This window comes from Eupeodes corollae, chromosome 1 (genome assembly GCF_945859685.1).
Source record: "Eupeodes corollae chromosome 1, idEupCoro1.1, whole genome shotgun sequence".
NCBI classification, from domain to species: Eukaryota; Metazoa; Arthropoda; class Insecta; order Diptera; family Syrphidae; genus Eupeodes; species Eupeodes corollae.
Genome location: NC_079147.1, coordinates 307,020,779 through 307,044,408, shown reverse-complemented (window position 1 = coordinate 307,044,408; position 23,630 = coordinate 307,020,779). Strand labels below are relative to the sequence as shown.

The 23,630-nt window shown below is 31.8% G+C and overlaps 1 protein-coding gene across 6 annotated transcripts in view; it reads right to left on the bottom strand.

Annotated features, from left to right (window-relative positions):
- Positions 1 to 23,630, bottom strand: part of LOC129942507 (venom dipeptidyl peptidase 4) — a 147,878-nt gene that overhangs the window by 3,207 nt on the left and 121,041 nt on the right. For all 6 annotated transcript variants that reach the window (XM_056051483.1, XM_056051486.1, XM_056051485.1 and 3 more), the window contains one exon: positions 33 to 284. In XM_056051483.1, the coding sequence (XP_055907458.1) occupies positions 33 to 284 (252 nt within the window). The remainder of the gene's footprint in view (positions 1 to 32; positions 285 to 23,630) is intronic.

Here is a 23,630-nt window from a genome sequence, read left to right as displayed (position 1 = left end):
TTTAAATAAAAAAATATAATTTTTGAACTTACATTTAGGTCCCTATAAATAATATTTGTTCCCGTTGACCATGATCCATTGAATCTTCTCGCTTGCAACTTCCCCGTCAGGATATCGTCTAGCTTAATACCATTTCCGGTTTGTGCTGATGGCAAATCATTTGCTTCGCTGCTATTTACTACTAAGACTACAGCTACGGTAATGAGTCCGATTAAGACGATAGCTCCAATCACTCCCAATACTATACGAATATTTCGAATTCGTTTTTTGGAATAAATGAGGTCCTGCAATTAAGGATAGACGCACATTAATTATTTATAATTTTGGAATACTGAAATTTAAAATATTATTATTTTTAGGATTTTTTAAATAATTTGGTTTTGGACAATTTCCAATACCAATACATTTGTGCTAAAATTGAATACTATGGTTTACATTTTTTACAAACTGGATAACATTTTGAAGTAATAATTCGAAAAATTAAATGGCTAAGTATTTAGAAAAATCGAAATTCATGAAAAGCAACAACAACGTGATTTGCATATGGACTAAAGCGAAGGTTGTATCTTCACTGATTTGGGCTTTAAAAAGCGTCGAAATGATCCGAATTCCCACTGAAAAATCATCTTCAGTGACGAAGACAATTTTCAGCTCTAAGGCTATGTTAATAAGCAGTATTGTCACATTTTGGGTTCAGAAAATTGAAGGCTGATCGTTGAAGTTCCTCTGCATCCTCAACGTAAATGGTGTGGTTTTTGGGATGGCAGTGTATTAGGAACTTACTCATTCGTTTCCTGGCTGTGTTATTGTGACCTTAAAGTTAAAATTCGTGAGAAGCGCCGCTTTTGGTTTTCATTTCAAAAGGGGCATATTTTCAAAGTTATAAAGCAATATTCGACTTTAGGGAAATTTAATTCTTTAAAGGAGATTTAATTTTATTTTTGGAACAGAAACAAAACTATTTGCTCAATTCACAAAAACATTTAATCAATCCAAGAATGATTGCAAAACGTTCGTCTATAAAACAAGTAAATTAAATTAATTTTATTTATTTAAACTGTTTTGATTGCATCTTTAATCTTTGTTCGCAATTCAAAACATTTATCAATTCATTAATCTTAATTTGACACCCATAATGTCCAAGTTTCACACTTCAAGGATGTTGCAATGCTTCAGCAATTATTTACAAATGACTGCCGATGTCGTCTTATGCTTTGAGATATTTGAAACCATTTAGAAGCATCAATCACTCAATATTCTATGCTCACCATTATCGAAAATGAAAATAAAAATAAAAATGATGGACGAAGTATTTACTTTTAAATATTGGAATTTCTCTCGCCTTGTCAAGTTTTTATCGCACCTTTATCATCTTTAAATCTCAACTTTTAAACGAGACCAAAAGAACCATCGCAAAAACAAATATTTATGTATGTCATCACATCCGTTCATTTGCAAAGCTATAATTATTATTTTTACGGTTCATAAATCAAAAGTTTAACAAAGTAAGCCTCACTAAGTTATTGTAAAGACCTCGGCTATAGCAAATCTTAGAGCCGATTCAATTCAAACCTACACGACATAAAAAAATAGAGAGACAGAGAAATGTCTTCAAATTGTTATTGAAATGCAAAACACAATAATTCTTCTCATGGAATTCTTCTGAAAATAAAAACATAAATATATTCCAACATAAAATATAAAACAAAACAAAAAGTTATCCATCCCCAAGTTTAAAACAGAAAAAGATACTTTGTACTTTTTGTTGGTTATCTTGCTGATGGCTTGTTTTCAATTTCAAAGAAAAAATTACTCAATCGGCAGCTTTATTTATTTTTGTATGTTTTTACCACAAAGGAACTTTAGCTAACTACGAGTACGAGTACGAGTACGAGTACTCGAAGGTTTTTTTTCCTCTGACGATATGATGAAGACGGTTTTATCTTTTGGGAGGCTCATCGGACGTGATGTCGCATAAATTTTGATCAACTATGGATACAAGTTAAGTCTATAGAAAGAAACCTTAAACTAGCAGTACTATCTAAGTGTCGCCTTCTCATAAGATATTCAACGTCATAATTAGCATAAAGTAAAACAAACCCCGTTCGCTTTAGCGTTTCTATAAACAAAATAAAGGATAATTAACACTTCCTTTTGCCTATGTCGCAATATACAAAACTATATGACTGCTCAGCTCACACATCATGATTATAAGTTTTTTTTGTTGTTTCAGGGCCGAATTAGAGGTGACTTTTTTTGAAAGAGGTTCTGTCTTAGCACTTGAGTTGAGCCCTGAAATCGAAACAAGAATAAAGGATATCGTGCACTTTGTGCTTACATGAATAGAAATAATATCAAAAGGTACAAAAGGGTGGTACAAATTAATTGAGAAGTTGACATTGAAGTTAGAAGACTCAGAAAGAGTTGTTATTATTTGTCCATTAGAATTCTAATATTGAATCCCTCTTTCATTGGATTAGTAATTACCTTTCAGATCGTTCAAATCTAAAAACCACAAAATAAATGCCGGTGTGCCTCAGGGCTCTGTCCTATCTCCAACACTCTTTCTCATTTTTATTAATGATCTCCTGTGTGCAACTTCTAATCCAATACATTGTTTCGCTAACGAGAGTACTCTTAGTTTTTCATATTCGTTTTCAGACTCACATTCCTCTTCTTCGGATGTGTAACTGCAACAACAAAATATGGTAAGCTCATTGAATTCCGACCTTAACAGCATTGTACAGTGGGGAATAAAAAAACACGTGGAATTTAATGCTTCGAAAACCAATGCTGTAACATAATAATTGTAGTAATATTTAAAATGATTTCACAATCTTTAATTTCTTTGAAAAATATGGTTTGATTAATATTTGACAGATGGAAACCTCAAGCGTTAACATTCTTAAACAGGGTATTCAATGTCATTTCTAATTTGAATTTTGACCTGTTAGTTACCTGCTGGGCAAACAATGAAAAAATGGCTATAAATAAGTAGACAAAATTAAAAACTTCGAGATTTAAAACAATTGTAAAATTACATAATAAGTTCATAAGAGCATATCAATTTATAAAATAAAAGCAACAAACGTCATCTGTACTCTATATAATTTTTACTCTTAGATCAATTTGGAGTTTACACATTTAACAATAAACTTCCGAAATCTCCGGTTTCAAACGTTTTACATTTTACAGACAAGGGCTATAAAATATCATCTTATATACATATGTATGTACAAATTACAAATCAATTTTTAGGTTTCTTCAAACTGAACCATATAATTTGAATCAGGTGTTCTGACAGATAGCGACATAGCATGTAGTATAGCAGACATTTTTTGATAGCTTTGGATTTCTATTTTGAAATCATTTTTGACATTTTAAATGATAAAGAAATGCTATTTAAATATGTTTGTCAAACTGTAAGAATACAAAAATATTTTCATTTCCATGAAGTTTTATTCATCAAGTTTATCAAACACATTTCAAGATGTGAACTCACCTTTTTTTTTACTAAATGAATATTATGAGTTTGTGACACTTTAAATTGTTTGGCAGGTTCTGACAACGTAAGGGACAACGTTAGTTAGGCAAGTTTCTAGTATTTGAATGAGATAATAATATTGTTGGTACTTTCCATGTTTGAAATTAATGACATCTTAAAAAAAATGAACTTGCTGGCTTTTGGTCTTATTTAGCATCCAAAGAATGAAGTTGACTGCAAATGAAGTCCCTAATGTTGTCTGAACCAGCCCAATGTTCCGTTCTGCAGGTTTAGGTCGAGGTACATTGTATTTTTTTATGAACTGTCAATTTTTGGACGCGTTCAGATACACTTTTTATTCACTATTTTATTACTCAACCTGTAATTTTATTTTTAGAAAATGCTTAGGAAATTATTATTATATATCTTTTTCTTTGGAAATTATAATAATTTTAACTTGATTATCAGTCTAAGCATAAGGAACGATGGAATATAGATTTATTTTATATTGGCATCACTAAATAAATAAAACTTAACAATACTCGCTAAATTGTCGCCAAAATGGATTGTCCAGGTTTAACTTAACCAACTTATAGGCTTTTTAATTATGAAAATATTCAATATATCAAGGACAGAGATGTGTTCTTTGGCCGTACTACGCGAATGTTAAATGTCTTACCCTATTCTACCTTTCCCTGTAATTCAATATGCAGGTCTTCATAAGACATAAATTATTACGAGTGTACTCCTTAGTGATTCTTGATAAACCGACTAACATTAGTCCGACCGTGGCCACCTTCCTTGGAATCGAATATCCAACAAAACGGGTGCAATACAAGTGCAAAAGGTGGTTTCAAACCACCAAGTGCGTGCCAGGAATTCTAAATATCAGCCACGCTGTTCTTCTTCTCAATTCTCTGTCTGATATTTTCTGTCTTTCATTTATGTCGTCTTTTTCAGTACATACAGTTTATAAGCTGCAATATTCAAAACTTTTTGTCTATACTCAAAGTGCCACCCGCATTTGATGAAACGTGACCCGAATGGAATTCTATATGATATGACAGAGAGATGATGCAAGTGTCCATTGTAGGTGCAGCGCGGTTTTGGGTTGAACATAATTATTGCCACATCGTAACACGTCATATCTCTTGCTTATATGCTTTCACTTATAGAATCAAAATATCGCAATCGGAATTGTTGGCCAGCCAGAAACAGAGTCGTCGGCGATGGAGGCGGTCTGCAGTTGGAGACCGGCGGCGACGACAGTGCAGCAGTTATGTGAGAAAAGGAATTTGCATTCACCAGACTTTGAACAATGTATAGCATATTCTACCTATTAAATTAGATATGATTGCTTGTGGTAGTTTACGTTTTTCGTGACTTACCAACAAGATAGTGACGTGTGATAGTGATTTGAAAATGGAAACACTAAATCTCATTACATAAGAACTTATAAATACGATATATGGAAGCCGGAAGTAAGGTAAGGCACTTTACCTTTAGGAAGACCTCACGGTCGTCGGTAAAATTGGGAGTCATTTATGTGGGGTTTTCTTAAATCTCCGTTTCTCAAAGCACGTACTTCATTTGGTATAAATGCAGATAAAAGATGCGTTTTACTATCGTGAATAACTTAAACCAAATAAATTTCATACAGCTATCTCTTTTTTCCTCGTGTTTGTTTACTTTTTGAACTTTGTCTGCCTCTTTTTTTTAACTAAAATTCACACTACCTTACCATTTGTTGTATAACAAAATAAACCTGTGAATATAAAACGATGTAAATCCACGACATAAGACTTTCAAAGAGCTTTACTTTATTCCTGATGTTTGTCTACATTTCAAAAAATATCTGACCCTTTTTCTTCCAATTACAATTTACACTGCTTACCATTTTAACACTAAATAGACATCTACCTGTCATAGTGACAACTTCATTTTAAAGGTTCGAAAATTAACCTTAGAAATATTATTCTCGTTATAAACGAATTCTAAAGAATTCTTCGACACGCCTCGAATTTTAAAGATGTCAAAAATTCAAGCCCAAAAGCTCATAAGTGAGTTGTTTGGAAATCATAGAACAAGAATGATTGTCCTCGAAAATTTCTTGAACTCAATTAGGAACATTCAAAATCGAAATCGATGAATAGTCAAAAGTATCAAAATAAGTTTAAGTACCATGTTTATAAACTGTCTGTTTGACCATTTTTCAAATAGGGGTGTTTGATGGCTATTAACTCAAGTAAAAATAGAGAAATTACTCCAACATTTTTATACTACTGCCTATTTTAAGCACTAAAAAAAGTGAATTCCAACACCATTAGGGATGTCATTGAACCATAAATCTTCATGAAAAACGAATAAAAATAAATGAAAGAACTCTTAAATTATCTCGGAATAGTAATTTGATGTACAAACTCATAAACAAATGTCATGTTAGATGATTCAAAAGTTAATGGAATGAAAAAATTAAAAACAGAAAAAAGAACGGTATAAGTAAGTGAAATACGACTTAGGAGAAAAAGGGTTTACACCTAATTGAATAATTTAAATATGAAGAATACTCTCCTAACGTATTCAAGGTCAATTGAAATCGGGACAAAATTTCACTTGAAAACAAAAAATGTTTTTGACAGTGATTTTTTACGAATGACGTTGTTCACATTTCAATGTTTCCAAACGACTTACATATATTAAAGTCTGCTACTTGGTAGTAGAGACAATTTATAGCCTGGTGACTTTTTGACACGTCAAGTAAAGACAGTATTGAAAATTTAAATATTTGAAAAAAAAACAATTATTATGGAAATTAAGCATTGACAAACTGAGAGATGGAAATACAAGTTTAAGTGTCTTTTGCTGTATTTTTAAAGTCAATCTTAAATATAGGATTATCAAATGTGTGGTCTAGAATTGACATCTCTGTTGTTATGCCTTACGTCAAAAAGAACTGCCAACTTAGGTTCAAATTCATAAATGTGTTTGACAAACTTGTTTGATAGACTAAAATCTTAAAATGTGTGTGTTGTCAAACGCATTGGATGGAAATCAAGATGTTTCGCTAGTTTGACTAGAAAGTTTGAGAAAATTTGAATGTTTTTTTTCAGATCTAAAACAAATTTAATTTTAAGCAAGATTTAAGCAAGGATTTAGGATTCAGCAAAATTTCAGCGGAGTTTGTATTCTTCAAATGTCATGTATTTGTATTTTACAATTTCATTGACATCAAAGTTCATTTCCCACTTGAAATTTAACAGCTCAATTGCAGAAAATATTCATCAAATTATACTATATTTCCAAACATATTCAAGGCAGTCACTAAATTTAATACAATAATTGTCAAAAGTTACTAAAGTTACTTCTGATTCGATAGCAGGCTTGAAAACGTGTTGAAGAAGATTCACTTTAGATATTGCGTCTCTGGGAAGTGATCAATTATGTACCTAAGGCATTATCTACTTATTTGACTTGTAAATTATATGACCACGTGTAAAGTGGAAAAATGTTTACATTACACATGTGCGTCTATAATGATAAAGGGTGGTTCAAAAATGTCTTTTATTTTTTTTTATTTTTTTTATTGTTTAAGGTACTTAAGTGATTCACTAAATTAAACTGCAGTAGTTTAGAAAATATCAAACAAATTGTATTTTATTTTAAAAATAACCACTCGACTATTTTGTTTCAAATAGCTTGTGAGTTCATTTTAACGTGCAAAATCTACGCTCTGCAGATATGGTTATGGCACGGTCTTATCAATAATTTGGTGTAGTTGATCTTGCTCGATCTGGAAGACCTTGCACTGTCTGAACTTAAGCAAATGTGGAACGCATTCTTGAAATTTTCTTGGAGCATTCAGAAATATCGAAGGGGCTCTGTTTAACCAGATGTATTCCGCAATTTATTGCGAAGAGTTCTAAGAACCGTATTGCAACAGTTTCCATACAAAATTCAAATTGGACACGAATATTCTAAGCATCGAAAACCAAAATATTTTTCATTGTCATTCTGGAGGCGGTACTGATCAAACCCTTCACAATCCTGCAACCCTTAACAGAATGCTTATATGGGCCACACTCAAAATTATTCTTTTGTATTTACCCAACATTGAACATCCGGATCAAAGGACCAAACTTTTATCTACACTTATAAGGTGTCAATATCTCAAAATTGCACGGGTCTGAAAAATATAAATAATATATGGTGGATTTCAACTGACAACAGTGTCATAGCTATGCCTTAAAAGCATTCAACACTAAGAAATTCATCATAATGTCGACACTAAGCATTTTTGGCGAGTCCATAATTTGTAAAAATTCCTAATAATTCGACTACACTAGGATTTCTTGTAGAAACGGCGAACATTTGTATTTGGCGCTGAGCCAAAATGTCAACGCTCTCTGTGAACATAAGACTCACTATAAGTTAGAAAGTCACTTATGACCCACCCTGTACACAAGCATGTACCTTCTAGTAATTTTACATTCCTAACATCACTTCAGCTGACATTATTTGCAATTGTTTATCGAGACTTTGCTACTATTACGAACACCTGAAATTTAAAATTCTATAATATCAAATCTAATGTAATATGTAAAACAGTGCTCTAAGTCTCTAAGCTCTGGCATTTGTCGTATCGCGTTTGAAAATATGATCGGATCATGCTACATACACAACAACCACACCGCAAGTTGCGTAGTCGTCGTCGTTGTGTTGCGTCCGTTCGCGTCTTCGTGTCATTGAAAAGCATATTTCTAATGACATAATCGAATATTTTAATATTCTGACAGCAAACTATCCGCATAGCTGGTGATACATTTCAAATAATTTGCAAAAGTATCTATTTTCAAATCTATTGTTGATATTCGTATACACAATGTGATATGCCTTCAATATGGAGGCATTACCAATAGATGATAACTCCAGCTTATAAACCTTCTTCAACTTTTGATCATACTTGTAAGACTAAAAGTGACAGTCTGAAAAGAAAGTGACGGAAATGGAAGACATTGAATTGTTGTGCAGGTACGTTGTATGCCCATAGACCATGAATGAATTGAATGGCACGTTTTGCTTCAATGCGCGTCGTCGGTCATTCGATTGCGTCTCGTGTCGGGCGATCGGCAAACGTCATTATCGAACCGAGACGTGCATTGTAACGGGTGTTTTTTAAGACGTTTATAAACTTATGGTAGCAACTCAAATTTAACTGGTAGCCATTTTTTCAGCTGTCAAGTAAATTATTGAATGTCACAAAATTTGTTTTTAGTTTGGCATTTTATCTCTTGCAAATGTATTTTGAAAATCATGCTTATTTTCGAAATACGTATCGCAAACTACCTAAAATTTACGCTCAAGCTTACTTTTGGTTTTATGTATACGTCAATAAACAAAACTGTCGTATTTTGGAGTTATGATAACATTTAAGTGTATTTTAAGACACCATTAAATCCACAGAAACTGACTGCTTTTTGATTTGGTGGAATATTTGGTCCGTACTTCTTTAACAACAATGTTGGCCGGAACGTTGCAGTCTATTGTGACCGCTATAGAACCATGATTACTGACATTTGCATTCATCAACTGAACAACCGTTTTAAAATTGATTTATATAAGCCCGAAACTATTGATCCCTTGGGAGGTAAACATAAATGTTGGAAAAAGTTATCAAATTCGGACTACATCCGCGACAGCTGTTCTGGAAGATTATCTTGAGAATCATTGAATTGAATGCCAATTTAAATAATAGGCTGGGATGCGACTCACACTGATAACTTCCCATCCCGCCTGTCGATTTGTCTTGCCTAAAAAGTAGGTTTTCGTGTTTTGTGAAAAAAGGTGTCATTTGAATTGTACTATTTTTTGTAGATTTTAGTTTTTTTTTTATGAAAAAGCGAACTGTTGGATGCTTATAAAAAAAATTACTGAATGTCAAAAACAATATTTTTCTCCGAGATAAAAATAGTTTGAAGCCAATATTTTTATATGTAAATTTGAGTGAAAAGTAAGTCTTTACCAAGTTTTAATATTGTTTTGATTTAAGGTTTTTATTTTTTGAAAAAAAACCTTCAATTTAATTAGTCTTAAAATATAAGTAAACAATATTTTCTAAAAGATGAAATTAGTTTAAAGCCAATATCCCAAAGTTTTGAAAAGATATTTAAATTGAAAATCAATTTTTACTAACTTTGAGTAATATCTTTTTTTTTTAAACTGTCAATTCGATTTTTATCTAAATTGTACCCGATGTTAAGAACGTTATTTTTCGTGGCACAAAATTATTTTGGAGATTGAATCATTGTTTGTTCGTAAAGTTTTCGAGGTGACAAGTATTTTATTTATTTAAAAAAAAAACGTTTATTTAATTTTTTCAAAAAAATAGAATTGTTTGGTATCACTTTACAATATATAATAAACAATTTATTTCAAGTCGTTGGTGTTATTGGTTGGTGAGTTATTTTGGGCTAACCAAAATGTTTACATTTTCCTTTCTGCATTATTAACTGTATAGCAACATTTATTTGAAGTCGATATCTTCACTCTTTCTTAAGTTATGAACGATACGCACAGACATCTCTCTACAAATATTTTTTTTGGCTCTAGGGACCTTTGATGGCTGAATCACAAAAACGCTTCAGCTTTGGCTTCGTCTGCGCTACGATGGCCTTGCTTCGAGGTTGCTTTGAATGACATTTCTATTATTTCATCCCTATAAAAAGCAAATATTTTGTTTGTTGACATTTTTTTACAGCTGTTGAGCTGTCAGACAAAGCAAATTTTCAGATAATTGAATTAGAGCTTCCATCTGGAGTCACATAACGTTACATTACGTTCTTTTCCTTATGATTTTCAAACGGAACGTGAGGTCGAAGCTCCATTGTGATAGCATGCATTGAATTCCTATGGCTGAACTCGTAAACGTCAGACGAAGCTGACGCTGAAGCATGTTTGTGTTTCAGCCATAAAAGTCGAGAAATGTAAACATTTTCAATTCGACAAATCAGACTGATTACAATAACTTCCTGTGAGAAGTTAAAAATCATTTTTTTTTTATTTCATTTCAAAGTTCTATAAATCTAAAAAACACCCTTTAGAAATGTTAAGTCCGACTTGAAGACTTCTCCTTCGTTGGAAGTTGCGGTTTGGAATTTGTATTCCATGTGCGAGTTTCTCTTTCGTATTTAATTTTTCTTTTAATAATTCATAAAATAAAAGTACACAACGCAACTTATTACGGCTGCTGATGGCTTTGGAATTCAGATTAAAAGATATTTTTGTTTATACCTCAATTTTTCATTGATATCGGATAAGCTTGACTAGACTTCGAGATAGCCTTTCACGTTTGGCAATATTTACTAAACATATTAGCTTTTTGGGTAACTGGGACATTTTCAAATGGTAAAAAGGTATTTTACCCGTGCTCTAGAAAAGTGTGGCATATTGCAATGGTTTTTGCGATAATGATTATTAAATAATCGCCATAAATGCGTGCCTCGAATTTAAAACAAAGATATTTTATAGATCGCAATAATGAATCAATTTATAAGCAACCAAGACATGGATTTGTTTAAATCAGCTTTAAGTTAAGACATTGCGCATACGTTAGTAATTCGAATTATCTAAGTACTCATAAAATGTATTGCACTTGAAATGGTAAAGGGAAATTTTTTAAATAACTTGTTCAGCAAACAGAGGGAACATTAAACTTATCTTATCATAAGAGTTTGATTGACAGACAAAAATAAAACTAGCGTACCTTTAAAATGTGTGTAAAATCTATAAAAAAAAGTTTATTAATTTACAACTTGGAATGAACTTAGAACTTGTTTTTGATTGTATTTGAATTGATTGTTTCCACCTGAACGATAAACGTATACGTGATGTTTACTTTGATAATCTCTAATCTTTAAAAATCTACAATAAACGTTTTTTGTTAATTCGTTTAATTGAAGTACAAACTTTAAGGCACTGATTCACTATGATTTTAGTAAACTTTTAGAAGTGAAGAAATATTTGAGTTTCATACGTATTATGGAAAAATCTCGTTGATCAGTAAAATTATCTGTTTTTCCAAGATGATCGTTGAAAAGTCCAGATGTAGAATTTAGGTAAATTTTATTAGAAACTTGAAAGTTTATTATTTTCAAAGAAATAGGTTTTTATTTTTTTAGCTGTTATATTCATTGCTTCTTTTTCATTATTGTTTATTTTGTAGTATTGGACTCAAAGGTTTAAAAGCCGATTTGGTTTGTAGGAAAGCTTTGTTCAGATTAAGAATTTGCAATTGTATTAACTTAAGCACCACCAATTATCCGTGTGCTAGAGTTCTATAGAATAGAGTTTATGGGTTTTCATGACGGTTTTTCAAATTTAATTATCGACTTAAAAGACGCATTTGATACCGTCAATACCGATAAACTTTTACCAATCATTTTAAAGGAAAACAGAAAACAAACAAATTTAAATGAAACAACTACCAAACAGTATGTTTCAGGAAATAAAGCTTACAAGGATTTGTGGAAATCAAAACACCAGGAATATTATACATCAGTAGAACATGAACTTTCAAATATCAAAGATAGTAAAAGTTTCTGGAATAATATCAAAGAATTGAAAGCATCTTAGCTTATTTGCGGATTTAACTTAAAAGCAAGTGTTCTAGCCAATTATTTCAAAAATTTACTCAATCCTGATCAAATCTCCAATCATTTTTCTTTTGCGGAACCTTTAGTATTAGGTCAAATTCTCGATTGTCAATTTTCAATAATTGAAATCCAAAATGCATTGCATCACGCAGCGAATCACAAAGCGCCAGGCCCAGATAAAATAAGCAATGAGTTTTACAAAAATGCATCTGTTAATTTTTTGTATGAAATTATTCACCTTTTTAATAATATTTTCAATACCGAAAAGGTTCCACAAGCTTTTCAAGATTCTCTGGTCTATCCAATTAGAAAAAAGGCGATGTTACTCTAGCAAATAATTTATAGAGGGATATCGTTTATGAATTCTATTGGGAAGATAATTGCATCTGTACTCCTTAGTCAACAATTGGATAGCAAATAATGAAGTGCTTAGTGAATACCAATCCGGTTTCCGAAAAGGCTTCTCCACAGTTGATAAAATTTTCACCTTAAACTAAATTTCACAGTATTTCCTTCGGCAAAAAAGAAGTTTGTACATATCTTTCGTGGATTTTAAAACTGTTTTAGATTCGATAGACCGACAAGCATTGTTTTACAAACTGTCACAAAAAAGGCTCTAGACGAAACTTCTTTTGGTCTTGAAAATATGTACAAAACACTTGCTCAGAGGTTTGTAAAGAGATAGATAAGTTTGAATGGTTTGAGACTATATCTGGCATCAAACAAGGTTGTCTTTTAAGTGCAGTTCTCTTTGCTGTATTTATTGATGATATATCAATGCGTCTACCCGCTGGAATAAGTTTTGCAGGTGTTAACGTTAAGGTACTCATGTACGCAGATGACATTGTGCTTTAAGCAGAATCACCCCAAAGCTTACAACTTACGATAAATAAGTTAGTTGATTTTTGTAGAGTCTGGAAATTAACGCAGAATCAAAACTTAAATCGAATGAGAAGTGGTTCTTTAATGGTGAGGCTATTGAAATTGTGGCAGAATAAAAATACCTTTGAATACTTTTAAAATCTGATATGAAGTAAACTTCACATCTCGAAAAAAAAACTGATAGCATCAAAAAGTATGATTAACGCGTCATAAAAAGATGTTATGAACAGCAAAGATGTACCAATCTCAGCTAAGTAAAAGCTATTTGATGCTGTAATGGGCTCTTTTATGTGCTACGGCTGTCAAATATGGGGATATCAGTAACACGAAGAAGTAAAAAAACTTCAACGTTACTTTCTCAAACTACTTTTCTACTTACCATCCAACATTCCAAACTATGTTCTACTACTCGAAACCGGCCTTCCTGCGCTTTTTATTCATACTCTAAAACTCCACTTTGACTACATCTTGAAAGTGCTGGCATATAGACCAAATAGAATTCAATTGTCAATATCAAAGTACATCATAGATAACAAAGTGGAGTGGATAGCAGAATGGAGACAATGGGCAACGAAGTGTGGAATTGAGCTAAATTTCCAATATACTACGGGTTATTACAAGCTGTCGACATCTACCAGCGGAATGAAAATTTACAAAAAATGTCATCTTCAATCAACAGAGTCATTAACCCCGATTTGAAACATGATCTCGTAAATAACTTTTCTAGTGATGAAAGCAGTACAAGCGAAATCTCGTTAAACTGCAAAGCCAGAAGTGAGCAACTTAATTTAAACGTCTCACCTTATAAGGGTTCATCCACTACACATTGCACCCTTTGCAATTTGAATTCAAAAGATGACACTTTTCATTTATTATCAGTATGCCCAGTTTATGAAAAACTTAGAGACCTCTTCTTTGAAAAAACTACTCTAACTCTATGGAGCAAACTTTGACAATTTTAATTGGTGAAAATTGGAAAAATCTATCAAATTATCTTGAAAAATGAATCTGTTACAGAGAAATGATTATAACAGAATTTTCTTAATACTTAAATTAAAAACTGTACAATTATATATCATGTTTTTTCTGATTACTATTATATATTATTGTTGTATATTATTTATTAATATCTTATTATTTTAAATAACTAAAAAAGTAAACCAAAACTAAAACCTCTCCATTTTTGTAATCTTGAATCCAAGTTTTACTCAACTCTAATTTTGTTTTTGCCAAACTAAAAGCTGTTAATTCTTCTGCCTTAAAATTATGTATTAATTATTAAGTTATTTATTTTTGTTTTATATAATTTTTGCAATTGTTCATTAACATTTTGTTAAATAGTGAACATTTTCTTTGAACATAACTTGAAAACACATAGACAATCTGGTAGACGGCAATGCCACCGCCAAAACACTTTCATTACCAAATTTATATTCCAATCAGATGTAACCGAAACTATAGTATTTAACAATTTTAAGTAATAAAAAATCTATCTATCTATCTTTCATCTATAATACGGAATATCACGAATGTTTCTAAATGTTTATGAATATTGTTTTGTGTCAAAGTTATGCAAAAGATTAAAATAGTTCAGAAACTTTAAGTTTGTTTCAAAGTCTCCTGGTGTTCCCCAAGGTTATATTCTCAGCCGTATATTGTTTGCTCTTTATATTGATGATATTTCCGATAATGTTCCTGGTGAAATGTGTGTTACTAAAATTCATATAAAGGTATATATTTTCGCAAATGACTTGTTTATGCAAAATAGGCTTCAAATGTACTGCTCTATGTGGGACCTTAAAATCAACTCGTAGAAAACAAAATAATTGTATTTGAGGCTCAGAATTGTAGAAGAAAGATAAGAAAGTTGCTTTTCAAAAAACAAGTCTTAAACAGTACAGACAATTCAATATCTGGGAGTGTTGTCTGCTAATGGTAGCGCGTTCAGCATCAGAGTAAAGAATCTAAAGTAATTCTCAACAATATGAACCAAGACATAAACTTAGCATCTAAATACTAGGTTTTTCTTAGGAACCATTAAAACATGTCCTGCAGTGTTCAAGTCTTTGGTTAAACTTGATGAAACGCTGATTACATAGTTCGACTCAATCACCTTTTATTTGAAGACGATCTCAAACTCTACACCAATAGTAAGACAAAAATTCATATTAGTAATGACTTAAGAATGTAATTCGGCAGAGAAAAATGTAAAAAAATCCATATCTCCAAAGAAAATTGCAGATGGATAATGAAGGGTTTCACTGGAACGAAAAGAGCATCATTGACAACCCAGCTCAAGAAGAAAGCTACAAATACCTTAATGTCTTACAGTTGTAAGGAAAACAGGAGTTAGAAATGAAGAGGCTATTGCGGCAAAAGTTATATCAGAGGCATCTTTCTGGAGAAAGCAATAATGCAAAGAACTAATCTTGCCAAATATCGGTACTTTACTTCGAGAAGGGCAATTAAAAAATCACATTACCTTTTTTACGACAGTAAAAGAGCTTACCTAAACATACCTGCATGAAATGCATCCTCTATAACTAACTTTAAACTTTATTGATAAACCCAGCTTAGATGTATGGCTTCGACGTGGGTCTGAAACTAAAGGTTTTTTTTTCATAGCTATCCAAGGTTACAGCACATCATATTTGGATACATGAGGTTAGCGTCTTATGATTATACAAAGAGATATAATCAGGTAGATGGTATTTGAAGACAGTAGCTCTATGCTGTTCTGGGATAGATCTATGCCAAAAGACCGCAAGCCAGGCATCATGTAACGATATTTGATATAGTTGTCCCACTTAACCACAACGTTAAGTTGACGTGAGGTACAAAAATTGAAAATAAGTTGATCTGGTAAACGAACTCAAGACAATGTATCATTTTTACCTCACTAACAATTCTATCCACCACAGAATTGATACCTATGCATCTAATTGTTCATAATAATGATAGCAAAAATATAATAATAGTAGTTCTCGTAGTGTGAGGGTTATTGCGTAGGACTGCCATACCAGAGCTCTTTGTCACCTAAAGTTTTTCTTCACGAAACTTAATTTTGCAAGGAGTTGTTGTCATGAATATGATTTCTCATATTGACCGCTCAGATTTGGCATAAAACTGTAGGTCCCTTCGATTCCTGACATTGCTGGCACACAGAAATGGTTGAGAGTTGTAAGTCATTAGACCCCTGCGGTTCTATATGAACTGTTTTGCCACCTATAATTTATTTGTTTGAAAGCATCAAATCTTCTTACATTCCATTCCACCAGACTCTGTACTTTCGAATACACATGGATCGTGATCTAATTAGGTTACTTTCCATATATGTATACTTCAAAAACGCTTTAAATTTGTTAATTCACAAAAAAATGCGATACGCCACCGAGTACCAAAAAGAAAAAAAGCTATAAATATCAATTTTATGCTTATAGAAAGATAAAATGAGGCTAAACTACTAATTCAACAAAACTTTGTCAATAAAAAAATAGTTAAGTAAATCTTTCTTTGTAAGTTTCATATAAACTTATGTACATTAAATTTAATTTCCATTTTCAGTTAAAAAATATGACTGGAACTTCGAAAACCAATAATGATGTAATTCAAATAGGAAATAGGCAAATGAATAGCTTCATTTTATTGTTTTTATTTTAGTAGAGCAATTTGATTTCCATAAAATCGCTTTAAGTTTGCGGATTTTCCTGCCATTAAGTTTTATTATGAAAAAAAAATATCAAGGAAGGTTAATTTTGTAGACAAAATATATCCTTCTATGTATTTATATAGAGCAAATCTGTTAATCTATTAATGATTTTGAGATGGGCTGTAAAACACTTAATCCCTTAACTTTTCTATCGCCAGAGTTTTTACTTGTCTAGCAATTCATTTGCCTTTACACAAAATAAACAAAACTGACATATTTATCAAGAAAAATCAATAAAAATGTATAATAACTCCCCGATGGTATACTTATCGTAATTACTAAGGGGAGTTTGATTTTAATTGAGCTCGTGTACTGTACGCGTACTTCCTTTTTTCTGTTATTTTTTAATTTACCTTTAATTAAAAATGAAAATATAAATCTTAGCCTTCCTAAGGTAAAATTTAAATCGGTTTTGGAATTTATTACATTTCAAATTCTGCTACAAGAAATCGACTCTTGCATTACGAGTAAGAAGCTTTGGTATTGACTTCAATTATTATTTTTTAGCAACTCTTTTTTTATGGTTGAACTTAAAACGGAAGCAATTAAATATATTCACTTCATCTGATGCTTATTTCAAAAGTTTTTCTTTGATACACAAAAGAAGATAAAAATCTCAGCTTGAGTACACTCAATTGAAAATCTGAAATAAACGTTCATACTTTGTCATTCACGTAACCGTTTCAAATTTTTAGGGAGGTTTTGTTGGTGTATTGCATAAATAATTCTATACAAGGGCTGGAATATTTTAAATCACATATTCTTTTGTGGATAACCAGGATACCGGATTATATGGAAGAACATTTCTATTTTAGGGTAAATTGTGATAAACCTTAAAGTTAAACTTGTGCAACTGCTTGGATGTAAAACAAGAAAGGTACCAATATTTTAAAATATTAGCCTACAAATATAGACTTTGAGGACAAAGTTGGAGGATAGATTAAAACAGATGAGTGAAAAACATCTCCATAACCATCAAATCTATTTCTTTTTTTTTCATCAACTTTGGTCTTTTCAGTTTCCCGCATAATAAATTGCCTTATAATAGTTCCGCACACCTGTCAAATGGTATAAGCTGACAAAAGATGTCCGGAACAAAACAAAGCAATCAAGTTTTGAAAAACACCCTGTGCTTTATTGCAAACAAAAAGAAAACAAGAACAACAAATTCAATTCAATCCGGAAACTGACAAACACTGAAAATGACCACATCTGCTCTCAAACAATGAAAACATCTCATCCCTTCTCATCGTCAAAAAAATCATCATTATTGAATTTCCCTCATCTCTTTCGTTCCTTTTTAATAAAAGTTATTTTTTTTTGTTCCCTTGTTCCATCCATTTATCCATCCATCCATATACAACATGTAGGATATACATAGATACAGGATTTGTTATTGACCAAGAAAACTCCAATATTAACATCAAAATCCTCAATCAAATAGCTTTTCATTTTCAATTTTCGAAAGTATAGAGTCCTTCAAAGAGCCCTAAAGTAGACAACCAAACACTGCCGTGCCGTCATATCGCCCTAAAGCCAAAAGCAAAAGCAAAAGCGAACAAACAAATAAAATGACATGAATTGACTTCATCGCAGTTTGGTCCTTCTGTAACTACTATTCCAATATTTCTACCTTCAGAAAGCTGCAACACAGACCAAAAACAACCACAACAACAAAAAACACAAAACCCATGCAACTGCCTTGCCGATGCCGGAAGCAGCATGCCAATGTCAGTATCCGTTTCCCTATTTTTTTTGTTGTATTTTTGCTTACAACATCCTAGACAATTCCATATAAATATTTCCAGTGGTGCCTCTGTCTGCATTCAATTTATCAAATCCTTAAATTAACATTTGTGTTTGCGCCGTACCGCACGTCTGCCGTCTCGCATCACCTTAATGTTACCATCTATCTATTCTATTCTATGCATATACATTGGAACATTGAAAACAAAAAATAAAGCCGTTATGACTTTAACAAACCTAACCTCAATTCTCAATGGCGCCCAACGTGGAGAAACAAACACACAGTTGTTTTAGTTGTTGTAGAATGTAGATTCATATTGTAGGTAAGGTAGGTAGGTACATAACGGTAATGGTATAGTAGATAGGTAGGTAGTTCGCTCATGAACTTTACTGCAGTGGAGAGTTATGAAAATGAAATTTCCACTTTCGTTCGTTCGTTCGTTGGATTGTTGGTTGTATTTTGTATTCTTTTACTTTGATTGAAGGCCACCTGGGAAAATGTGGTGAAGTTCAGTGTATTTTTTTCTTTTGCTTTTTATATAATGTAATTCTTTTTTTTTGTATTTTCTGTCGATACTCAAAACGGTGTTGTGGTTTTTCATACCAAGTTTGAATTATAAGGTATGTTTTGGTTTTTCCGCAGGTTTCAAACAAGAGATCTTAATTGTATGTTTTTTTTAATTGCAATTTCACTTTTGTCAATATACATATGTAGAATCTGTATTGATGATGAAGAGAGCTTTTTCTGGAGAATTAAATCGTTCAAAGGTATCGTTTGCTCGCTATCAAATTTGTGAAGACATGGATTTGGTGATCGTATTTTATTTTATGACATTATATTGATCTGATTGTCTGACTTTCTATTCGTCTGTGAAATCGAAAAAGTGTTTATAAGAACTTTGAAAGTAAAATACATTTTTTGATTGATTTTCAAACTTTTTGTGATTTTATCCAATTGTGCAACGATATTTGTATGGATCAGAAGGAATCTAATTTAAGGTTTGATACGCATGTCGTTCGGAAAAAATATATTTTAATTTCGTTAAAAATGAACTCTTTATTTAATAATAATCGTTAACATACGTTCATTAATTTCGTGATAACAAGTTGGCAACGCTGGCATTTGACACCTGCAAACTCTTCTGTCATTTCAATTGTCACACTATTTTTGTTGAATGTTGCCATTTACGGTAATTAATCTCTTATTAAACGAAAAACACGTTCAAATTATTAAAACTTACTACAAAAGATGTGATTTATACGTTACTACTTTTCACACTCTACACGTTGTTTATCTTCGTCATAATTATAAAGACGTCATAATTGATGTACTCTCAGGCGAAAATATTGCTGTTGCTGCTAATACAAGTGTTGCTGATAACCCATATTTATCTTTATTTCGGATACCGCAGTAATTGAGGCAAATTATCACGTTTAAAACCAACATTACTGAAGTTATGGCTGCAATATCCCTCGAAGTTTGGTGGAAAAAAGATTTTGCTTTTTAAATGGAATGCCTTATTTAGCTATATTTTCAAAACTGACAAATTAATGACGCTATACACCTACGGGAAACATTTAAAATGTTAAAGTCAAGAAAATGTTTTTTAGTGGAGACTTTTGTGTTCATGTTTGGCAATTTTAATTAACTTAACAATTTTTCACTGCCTTAAAAAAATGAAGAAATAATTGCAACGGCAAAACTTTTGTATGAGAACAACACATTTTTCTGGTGTCCCTACTAATATTTTATATTTCACAAAAAACATCTGGCCAACACTGGATGTAAAACGTACGAGGTGCTTGCTATCTCTAAGCAGATCGCATAACAGCTCGATAATAGGTGTCAAAACCCGACACTGTCTAATAGCAAAACACGCCACACGACTAGCCATATTCTCAAATGACTTTTGCAGAAACTGAATGGGCGATGAAGAGGTGGAAACAGTCATCTTCTCTGTACATGCTTTGCTTTGGCTCGAAAACGCAAGAACTACCTAGCAGAATTCTTCTTGAACGATCTAAACGATCTACTAAATCATATTAGCATAATCAGATTCTTACGTTTCGTAAGGGACTCAAACTGGTTCCATTGTGTTAAGGAGGAAGCCTCAAGATTCATGTGGTATCACATTTATGCCATTAAACTGGCCTAAGTGTGTCCGTTTCTATCTTGGACAGCCACTTTAACCTAACATAACGAAACCTACTAATATTTATTTTTGATTTTCGCTTTTCAATACGGGCACATTCAAAGAATTTTTAGTACCCTTTTTATGCCAAAGGCTCAGCATTTAGGGAAGAAGACGGGGTTTAAAGGTGGTACCCATGAACATAAGTTTTTATTCTTAAATATCTCAATGAATGGGTAAATGCAGAGTGCGGTAAATTTCATTTCACATTCGTAAAGTATGGCTTAGTAACGAATATCTATACATAGCATTAAAAGTACGATTTATGTTGAGCTTAAGGATATACTTATGAGCTTTCTTTGAGGAGCGATTATTACGGTCCGATTGTTTAAAAGGAATAATGCAACCATTTCACATTCGTGAAGTACGTTTAAAGAACGTATCTCTAGATCGAAGCTGTGCTCAAAGGTTATTATGACCGTGAAACTTAAAATACATTCTTGACAATCCCATTTATTTTAATAGTTCACCGAAGTGAATTTTTTGTAATCTGCTTTAGAGAGAAAAGAGATAAATAAAATCAGGGAATTTATTTGCAAAAAACCTCTGCTCATATCTTGATGTATTATATCAATGTTTACAATAAGTTTTAATCGATTTTGAGATAATGTTTATGGAGACCAGCTAACTATGTTAACTATGTATTATAAACAGAAATACATTTTTTCCACTTAGAGCAAGTAAAAGAAGTTTAAATGATATGATAATTATTTTTATAATCTTGTTTGCACTTCATATCAAAAATTCTGTATTCATATGTTACCAATGTCATTGCGTATTTGTGTTGACGGTTGGAATTATCACAAAAATTGATTTACAAGTCACAATCTTGTTTCGCGTTATTTTATTTATAAGATTATGGCCATTAAGTCAATGATAAAGAATAAATAAATAAATATGTGGGAATTTATATACAAAATTCTTTGCTTCTCTTAACCATTAGTATAAATGCGATAGCATGTGATTTTGTCTTTAATTTTGTGTGTTAACAAAACAGAAATGGATTTTAATGGAATAAAGAAGTTAAAATAAGATTCAATTCATCACATTATTTATTTTAAATAACGCTGTGAACTTGTTAGACCTCAATTTAGTAATAAGACCCATTTTCTCAAGTCTCAGTTAAATTTAACAATTCTATTATTCAAGATTTTTTTGGATTTTCTTTTCTAAAAATATTTAAAACCTTTGGTAGTGAAACGTCAATTAAAGATAACTGCGGTAAAAGTAAGCCTCCAGACTTCCAGCTGTCAAAATATTGCCTTCCACTTTAACTGTAGTCGAAAGTTGACTGGACACTTAGTGAAGAAAAATCTGTCTACTTATGTCAAAATGACAGCTAGTCATATCATTTCATTTAAATCAAAGCTGAATTAGTTTTCTACACAACTCTTTCTTCAATTTTGTGTAAAAAAATTTATTATTAAATATAGGGAGAGGAAAGAGTTATATTTGTATACAATTTAATTTGTTTACTTTTTGCACAATCAACTGAAGCTTGAAATTATTGAAATCTGAAAAACAAACTTATTGCCTTAGTCTATTTACATTCAAAGAGTGCAGTTGATAATAAAAGAAGTCTCTTATGTTGTCTGAAACTAACCATAATTGAACACAAGAAAGAATAAATAGATGCGCTATTTTTCCATTAAAAGTTTGGAAATTTTAATGGAAAACTGGAATGATTTCTTAATGAATATCAATAAACGTCAAAAGCCCAAATCATGATTGAAAATTAAAAAGCGTTTTTTAGCTTTAATGTTTAGTTATTTAAATGATAGTGACATCAAAGTTTACTGCATGGGTCAAAAATTACCCTAAAATAATTTAATTAACTCTGCACTAACAACAACACAATAAAACCACACTCACTTTGCGAATTTCATTAAGTTCTTTAATTACTTTTACTTTCTTCTTTTTTAAATAAAACCACATACATCACTTCAAAGCAAAATAAAAAGAAAAAGCAAAACACATAATAAAAAATAGGGCATCATTCATTTCGTATTTACAAAACAAGTTGCCATGTACTCATATTGTCTTTGTACTTTTACTTTTAGTGGTTTTGTGTGATTTCTGTGTACTCTTTCTATTGAGTTCACCTGTTATCCATGGTGTCAGTGTCGATCCTTTAGTGTGTCAACAAACCTCCACTATTTCAGGTGTAATTAAACAAATTGGAATAAGGACAGTCAATGATTTTCTATTTACCATTTCCCATCAGAATATAGAGGTACAAGGATGCACTCAATGTAAGAGTACAATTATACGAATACGAGTAACGAGTATGAGTACGAACATAGTCGCCTTAATTAACCCGTTTCCTTTGGGGGGTTGTGTGGATTTTAAGTTATCTGTTCTCATATGTGTATTCGTCTATGAGGTAGAGGTTAGATTCATACATCCATAGGAGGTATACATATATGTATGTATATTGGAATGCCTTAGGACTGCGGATGTAATTTTTCTTTTCCATTTGGGAATTTTTATATCATCATCCGTTTTCAAGGAAGAAAGAATAATACAAAAAATAAGAAGGATTTCCGTGCATTTGAAAATGCAAAGAACCATCAGAGAATACCAATGATATGCGGGGGATTGTAGGAGTAAGAAATAAAGAGAAAAAAAACATACATTCACTTTATTTCTCATATAAAAGGCTAAATGAGGGACCATAATAATATGTTTGCTGACTGACGCCCTCTGCCGCCCAATCTCACTGTGGTCCAAAAAGCTTAAAATGTGGCAAAAATTTCATCACAGAAATTGAAACTAGATCTAATTTTGTTCCTTCTCAAGGACTAAATAGCGAATATGAATTTGATTTTGTAACAGCAAATAAAAGTGACATTGGACAAAATTTTTTATACATCTAAGTCAAATGCTATTTGTGAATATGGTTTGCCACTTCGTTTCTTGAGACTCATAATCCCATATTTTCTTAGCTTTTTAACATACACTTAGGGACA